Below are 8,720 nucleotides of genomic sequence, written 5' to 3' on the forward strand. Positions count from 1 at the left end.
CGGCCATCGCTCATCCATATATTTTTATATACATTCTTTCTATACATTATTTTTATGTATATTCTTATTCATGCACTTGTGTGTATAAGGTAGTTGTTGTGAGAAGGGATGAGGAGAGAGAGAGAGATTTTCTAGACTAGTAATATTCTAAGTAAAGGAGAGAATAGCTATATGGAAAGGAGAGTCTGAGGCCTTGAATAATATGTCCAACAGAAAGGCTACTAAAGGCTACTGAAAGCTACTAAAGGCTAATAAAGGCTAATAAAGGCTAATAAAGGCTAATAAAGGCTAATAAAGGCTACTAAAGGCTACTAAAGGCTACTAAAGGCTAATAAAGGCTACTAAAGGCTAATAAAGGCTAATAAAGGCTACTAAAGGCTACTAAAGGCTACTAAAGGCTAATAAAGGCTAATAAAGGCTAATAAAGGCTAATAAAGGCTACTAAAGGCTACTAAAGGCTACTAAAGGCTAATAAAGGCTAATAAATGCTACTAAAGGCTATTAAAGGCTAATAAAGGCTACTAAAGGCTAATAAAGGCTACTAAAGGCTACTAAAGGATAATAAAGACTAATAAATGCTACTGAATGCTAATAAAGGCTACTAAATGCTACTAAAGGCTAATAAGGGCTACTAAAGGCTACTAAAGGCTAATCAAGGCTAATAAAGGCTACTAAAGTCTAATAAAGGCTAATAAAGGCTAATAAAGGCTAATAAAGGCTACTAAAGGATACTAAAGGCTAATAAAGGCTACTAAAGACTAATAAAGGCTAATTAAGGCTACTAAAGGCTAAAAAAGGATACTAAAGGCTAATAAAGGCTACTAAAGGATAATAAAGGCTATTAAGGCTACTAAAGACTAATAAAGGCTAATAAAGGCTAATAAAGGCTACTAAAGGATACTAAAGGCTAATAAAGGCTACTAAAGGATACTAAAGGCTACTAAAGGATACTAAAGGCTAATAAAGGCTACTAAAGACTAATAAAGGCTAATAAAGGCTACTAAAGGCTAATAAAGGCTACTAAAGGCTAATAAAGGCTACTAAAGGCTACTAAAGGCTACTAAAGGCTAATAAAGCGCAACAAAAATAAAATGAGAATATTAATTCCAGGGTAAAATGGTTATAGTAGTTGAACATCTCATTGGATGATATGCTGTAGGAGGAATAGATCATTTTACGCATCGAACCCCTTCAGTCTTAAGAGCGAGAATATTTTGTGTTTGTCAAATGGCAGTCAAGCATCGATCGTCATGTCACCAGAATCAGAAAAGGTGCTTTAAGATCACCGTGACCTTTCACCTCCCCTGTGAAGTTCATCGCAACTTATTTCATCTGCAGCCTAATAAAACTGCACGCTTTCCCAAGTCAAAGTGGGAGGAACTTCGACATGATGATGATTATATCAATATTTGTGCATAAAGGCGTTTACACCGCCATTTCTCGCCTAATACATTCTACCCGACACAAAAAGATTTTACCAGGTCGAACAAAACAAATGATCTGTCGGCATTATACAATTGTACCTGTTTCCATCTCCGCTGTCGTGATTTTTTTATAAGGTATGAACTAAACTAGAACAACTTTCAGCAAAATCATCTCAGCTTCAATGTTTTATTGTGCCCATAACCTACATACAACGAGTCCTTAAAATGGCAATCTGGGATTTGTACATCCCTTTTTGGACTTTTAAATGAACCATAAAGCCATTGATTCTTAAAGAATTCCTCAGTGACATATTGCCCCTGTAAGTAGCGGCAGTAACCTTGTTACAGTGGTTGGTAAGAGGCTTCTTAAAGGCAGAATCATCAACAGGGGACTGAGAGGACGGTCTGTGGTCTTTGACTACACTAGTCTGGGCAGTGACACGACTGTACATCATAGGATTTAGGTCACTACCAGGCAGAGAACACATCAATCTGTAACACTGAATCACATCTGGGGAAGAGGACCCAGAAGGGCCAGAAACATCTAAAAACACAGTACAACTGTTATAATACTGTAGTTACCTCTGGCAAAGCATAAGTAGACCTTAAGGTCATCTCTTCCTTAGTGCACACATTCCCCTAGTGTGCCTTATACTCCTAGTTCACTCTCCCTATAGGTTCTAGATCACTTTCCCTATAGGTTCTAGATATAGGCTCTAGATCACTTTCCCTATAGGTTCTAGATCACTTTCCCTATAGGTTCTAGATATAGGTTCTAGATCACTTTCCCTATAGGTTCTAGATCACTTTCCCTATAGGTTCTAGATATAGGTTCTAGATCACTTTCCCTATAGGTTCTAGATCACTTTCCCTATAGGTTCTAGATATAGGCTCTAGATCACTTTCCCTATAGGTTCTAGATCACTTTCCCTATAGGTTCTAGATCACTTTCCCTATAGGCTCTAGATCACTTTCCCTATAGGTTCTAGATCACTTTCCCTATAGGTTCTAGATCACTTTCCCTATAGGTTCTAGATCACTTTCCCTATTCTTTCCACTGCCTCTCTCTCTCGTTCTCTCTCCACAACAATGTATCTGTGTATTGGTGTAGAATCAATGTCTACCTCCCAGCACCAGTATCATGAATTCACAATAAAGTGACTAGTTCTGTATGACGTAATGTGATAGAAGACTTTCATTTAAGTGATAATGCCCCAGAAACCGAGGGGCAGCAAACCGTGCCAATATATCCTCCAAATATCAGCTTCCAGGGCATTATCACTTTTATACAACGGGTTACCAACATATTCAGATAATGATTTACATATTTTAATTAAAAACATTATTTTGATGAATTTATTCATACCATTTCATCCTTCCACAAGATATAGTCCCGACACAAATCTAGGGTTGCTACGCAAGCCAGCTGGTCGTTCGTTTGATCAGTTCTGTTGCCAGAGACGCGACCCAGTTGTTCAGTATTTCTGTTCTGTATCTATGGACGTGACCCAGTCGTTCGTTCTAAATGTTCCATTGCCAAACTGGCTGGCAATGTTCTTATCCCTTGTTTGCTAGCTAGCCGACTCCGGCTAACTTACAGTCACGTCAAACATTGCAGACAGAATAACAACACAGTAGCTGCATTTGGATCGGTGTCCCTATACCATGTATGTTCTCGATCACTCTCCCTATAGGTTTTAGATCACTCTCACTATAGGTTCTAGATCACTCTCACTATAGGTTCTAGATCACTCTCACTATAGGTTCTAGATCACTCTCACTATAGATTCAAGATCACTTTCCCTATTGGTTGTAGATCACTCTCCCTATAGGTTCTAGATCACTTTCCCTATAGGTTCTAGATCACTTTCCCTATTGGTTCTAGATCACTTTCCCTATTGGTTCTAGATCACTCTCCCTATAGGTTCTATATCACTTTCCCTATAGGTTCTATATCACTCTCCTTATAGGTTCTAGATCACTCTCCCTATAGGTTCTAGATCACTCTCCCTATAGGTTCTAGATCACTCTCAGTATAGGTTCTAGATCACTCTCCCTATAGGTTCTAGATCACTTTCCCTATAGGTTCTACATCACTCTCAGTATAGGTTTTAGATCCCTCTCCCTATATGTTCTAGATCACTTTCCCTATAGGTTCTAGATCACTCTCCCTATAGGTTCTAGATCACTCTCAGTATAGGTTTTAGATCCCTCTCCCTATATGTTCTAGATCACTTTCCCTATAGGTTCTAGATCACTCTCCCTATAGGTTCTAGATCACTTTCCCTATTGGTTCTAGATCACTCTCCCTATAGGTTCTAGATCACTTTCCCTATAGGTTCTAGATCACTCTCCCTATAGGTTCTAGATCACTGTCCCTATAGGTTCTAGATCACTCTCCCTATAGGTTCTAGATCACTTTCCCTATAGGTTCTCGATCACTCTCCCTATAGGTTCTAGATCACTTTCCCAATAGGTTATAGATTACTCCTTAATAACATATTATTATTCCATCTTTGCCATGGTGTTATTACGACAAAACCACTTTAACTTAGTGTGGTGCAGAAGTTGCGCCCTCTAGTGGAACAGCACTCCACCAACAGTGCAAGGTATTACTGTGTTACTTCTAGAAAAAGCCTTTCCAGTCCATAGAGTTGCTGATCACTTGGTGCTGATCACAGACAATGAAGGTGTGAATTCTCTCTCTCCCTCTCTCTCCCTCTCTATATTCAGTTCAAATGGGCTTTATTGGCATGAGAAACATGTAATTACATTGCCAAAGCAATGAAATAAACAATAAATAAAAGTGAAAAGACACAAAACAACATCAACAAAAAACAATTAGAAATGAACAGTAAACAATACACTCAAAAAGGTTTCAAAAAGATAAAGACATATCACGTGTTATATTACCAGCTATGTACAGTGTTTTAGCAATGTGCAAATAGTTTTAGTACGAATGGTAGGGGAAGACAAATAAACAGAAATTGGTAGTATTTACAATGTTGTTTGTGCTCCACTGGTTACCCTTTTATCATGGCAACGGGCCACACATCTTGCTGCTGTGATTGCACACTGCATATTTGCCTGACAGATATGGGAGTTTATCCATGTTTGATTTGTTTTCAAATTCTTTGTGAATCTGTGTGATCTGTGAGAAATATGTAACTCTAATGTGGTCATACATTTGGCAGAAAGTTAGGAAGTGCAGCTCAGTTTTCACCTCATTTTGTGGGTCTTCTCTCGAGAGCCAGGTGTGCCTATGGCGGCTTCTTGCAATAGCAAGACTATGTTTAGGGCCAAGTAACATTCCAATTTGCTCTGTTTTTTTGGTTGATTCTTTCCACTGCCTCTCTCTCTCGTTCTCTCTCCACAACAATGTATCTGTGTATTGGTGTAGAATCAATGTCTACCTCCCAGCACCAGTATCATGAATTCACAATAAAGTGACTAGTTCTGTATGACGTAATGTGATAGAAGACTTTCATTTAAGTGATAATGCCCCAGAAACCGAGGGGCGGCAAACCGTGCCAATATATCCTCCAAACAGCGGCTTCGAGGGCATTATCACTTATATACAATGGGTTACCAACATATTCAGATAATGATTTACATATTTTAATTAAAAACATTATTTTGATGAATTTATTCATACCATTTCATCCTTCCACAAGATATAGTCCCGACACAAATCTAGGGTTGCTACGCAAGCCAGCTGGTCGTTCGTTTGATCAGTTCTGTTGCCAGAGACGCGACCCAGTTGTTCAGTATTTCTGTTCTGTATCTATGGACGTGACCCAGTCGTTCGTTCTAAATGTTCCATTGCCAAACTGGCTGGCAATGTTCTTATCCCTTGTTGGCTAGCTCGACAGCTCCGGCTAACTTACAGTCACGTCAAACATTGCAGACAGAATAACAACACAGTAGCTGCATTTGGATCAGTGTCCCTATACCTGGACGGTTGAGCTAACGTGCCATAATGTGATTAGCATGACAGTTGTAAGTAACAGCAAACTTTCCAGGACATAGACATGTCTTATATGGGCAGAAAGATTACATTCTTGTTAATCTAACTGCACTGTCCAATGTACAGTAGCTATTACAGTGAAAGAATACCATGCTATAGTTTGAGGAGAGTGCACAGTTATGTACTTGAAAATGTATCAATAAACCAATTAGGCACATTTGCGCAGACTTGATACAACATTCTGAACAGTAATGCAATGGCTCACTGGATCAGTCTAGATCTTTGCACATACACTTCTGCCATCTAGTGGCCAAAATCTAAATTGCGCCTAGACTCCTAAGTCATTTTATGGCCTTTCTCTTGCATTTCAAAGATGATGAATTTTTTTTTTTTTAAACGCATGTTTTTTCTTTGTATTATCTTTTACCAGATCTAATGAGTTATATTCTCCTACATTTGTTGCACATTTCCACAAATTTCAAAATGTTTCCTTTCAAATGGTATGAAGAATATACATATCCTTGCTTTAGGTTCTGAGCTACAGGCAGTTAGATTATGTCATTTTAGGCTAAACATTTTTTTTTTTTTACAATCCTAGCTGTTTTCTAGTGACATTTATTTGGATGCATACATAACAATGAGCTAATGAGGCGCAACTTCACCTGGCATAGAAAATGTGCTCACTTGTCAGGACACTGTTGTTCAGAGGAGCTAGCCAACAACACAGCTAACACAATCACTTCAGACTCAAGCTGGAAAGACTGTAAACTAGCTGCACTTTGTTCCGTTTTACCTTTTTTTCAATTGACATTTCTTTGTATAATGTATATCCATAAAAATTATGCCAGCTGATTGGTTAATTCGATGGGCTGAGAAATGCTGCCTGTCTGTCTGTCTCGTTTCGACTCTCGACATTATTACTATGGGACAGCTGGAGATCAAATATGAATATTAAAACAATGTTGCAAATGTCGGAGAGACAGACAACAAGGTTTATACAAATCTCCACTGTTGAAAACTAAATGTGAGTCTAAAAGAAATGTGAGATAATGTCTAGATGCTTTTTATAGTGGAGATGAAGTTTATAAATTGCCTGGCTGGGCTGATGAGACAGTGGATTGCCCAGTCAGATGGAACAGAATAAATAAGCATTTTAACTTCATAAATTTAGCCGGTGGTAACTTGTGGAATAGACACTGGCTGGAATGCGGTTTTAACCATTCAGCATTCAGGATTCGACCCACCCTTTGTATAATGTACAGTAACCGTTAGTCAACAGTGTGTCAATATCGTTCCTGAAATGGACTGCCAAATATTTCAAATGCATTTCATATTTTCCATGTATTGCTATTGGACCTTTGATTTCTAAGCATCTTCAGAGTTACTGCAGGTGCAATTTAATGATTGGACCAGCAACAGGTGGCAAATTTCTTCTAGTATGTTTTCCATTTGATAAAACCGGGACAAAATAAGAGGAATATTTGGCCCTGTTTTTTTTTTTTTCAATGAGTTTGTCATCGTCCCTTTCTCCATCTCGCCCTTCATCTCACCCTCTCTGTTTGTGTCTAGGCTACTCTAGCTCTCTTGGTTTGTTTACTCCGCTTTTAGAAAGCCTATTTTTACTTCCCGACCCGAGGCCATATTCAGCAGCTCTGCAAGTGCATGCTTTCCCCCCTCCCACCCCCACAGCCTTGCGCGTCATTGACGTTTTCTCACAAACTGTTAGGAAAATCCCTACCTCACAACGTATTTCACATTGCTTGAGATTAACCAGAATCCCATATGATTAAAATCACTTTTCAAAACGAAGTGACGTATATTATAATTGGCTAATTCATCCATATGACCGTTGTTGACCGAACGGTAGAATAACTACACAACTACAAGCATAATCTCGGTCTACCCACTCCGGTCGAGTGGGTTTGGCTCATTAATGTCTATGGCGCTGATGCGCGTCCTAATTGAATTGAACAATGCCATTAGTGACTGACTGTTGGACGGGGGAACACTCTGTGTCAGTCAGTGACAGGGCTGGTAGAGTATCGTGATATGTCACTCTCCTGTCCTGTCGTTTGTATGGACCATTGGGACCATCATGATGAGGAGACAGTAAACTACATACCTACATATGCCCTTTGTTCAATGCTCTTTTTTTCTCATGAACTGGAAAGATCTGACATAAATATTGGACATTTTAGCAGCGCGAATTCTAAATCAACCTTCATGTCTGTAATATCCCTTCCACCCACAGACCAAAATCCCACTAATTTACCACGTCTGCAGTTGTAGACCATTTTGTTGGTATATCTGACATGGGTAAATAACATTACAAATTAAAATCCGCCTAGAGATCATATAATTATTGCATTTTCACAGACATGTTATTCCTGTAACCAAAGTACAGGTATTGGGTCTGTGTGAATGGTTCTCCGCTTTTTTTTGCAGGTCAATTAATTAACACTTCCATTGTTTAATATGTCCCTAATTTGGACTGCAATCAGCCTCCATGGTTTAACAACAACCCCACCCATCTCAATTCGCAAGTTACCCACTGATATGTATAAAAGAGGTATACCTGCAAATAAGTGGTAACTAAGGAAACTGTTGGAAAGGCGGTCATATAAACATTGCCTTATATATTTTTTACAGGTAACATACCATATCTTCTGTCGGAAATGGGTAAAAGTGCAATTACTTAGGTATCATTGTGCGCGTAACAGGTCACACATGCGCCAGGAACAAACTGTGACGTGCAGCATCCCACTTTTCCGCAGATTAGGTCATCACTAAAACAGTTTATTCAGAGTCATCTGGACTCGCATATTTGATTCCCGGCCAGTAGTGTCTTACCGTCAGGGTTGGCGCAGATGAAGACCCGGACACTCCTGCCCGTGGGGACGTGGTGCGGCGGCAGGGCGAGGACGTTGCCACTGATGGCCGCCCTGCGGAGTGCCGATTCCCGGGGACAGGGCTGCCTGCTCCCCACTCTCGAGGGCCACATGTGTGGCGACTTCCAGCGTAACTGCAAAAACACACAGACAGGTCTTTAGTGGATTCTATTGGGGTGATCAGTTGCCACACACACACACAGACAAGCACACACACACACACACACACACACACACACACACACACACACACACAAATCAAGTTAGCATGGATCTGCCAAGTCCTAGAAGGCAACCCCCGAAATAGACTCATATTATAAGCCCGTGCTTTCTTTTGCATTCAGTCATAGGAATTTAGCATAACAAAACGAATTACTGTCATGTTGCATGCGTAATTTGAATACATTTCCTTGGCTATTATGGCTGAGCATGTGAATCATC

The 8,720-nt window shown here is 39.6% G+C and overlaps 1 protein-coding gene across 1 annotated transcript in view; it reads right to left on the reverse strand.

Moving 5' to 3' along the window:
* The window catches only part of nwd2 (NACHT and WD repeat domain containing 2), a 71,802-nt gene that overhangs the window by 62,278 nt on the left and 804 nt on the right, over window positions 1-8,720 (reverse strand). The window contains exon 2 of the mRNA XM_014206477.2: window positions 8,242-8,413. Within this exon, the coding sequence (XP_014061952.1) occupies window positions 8,242-8,392 (151 nt within the window). The 5' untranslated portion in view covers window positions 8,393-8,413. The remainder of the gene's footprint in view (window positions 1-8,241; window positions 8,414-8,720) is intronic.

The sequence above is a fragment of the Salmo salar genome, chromosome ssa07 (genome assembly GCF_905237065.1).
Source record: "Salmo salar chromosome ssa07, Ssal_v3.1, whole genome shotgun sequence".
Taxonomy (NCBI): domain Eukaryota; kingdom Metazoa; phylum Chordata; class Actinopteri; order Salmoniformes; family Salmonidae; genus Salmo; species Salmo salar.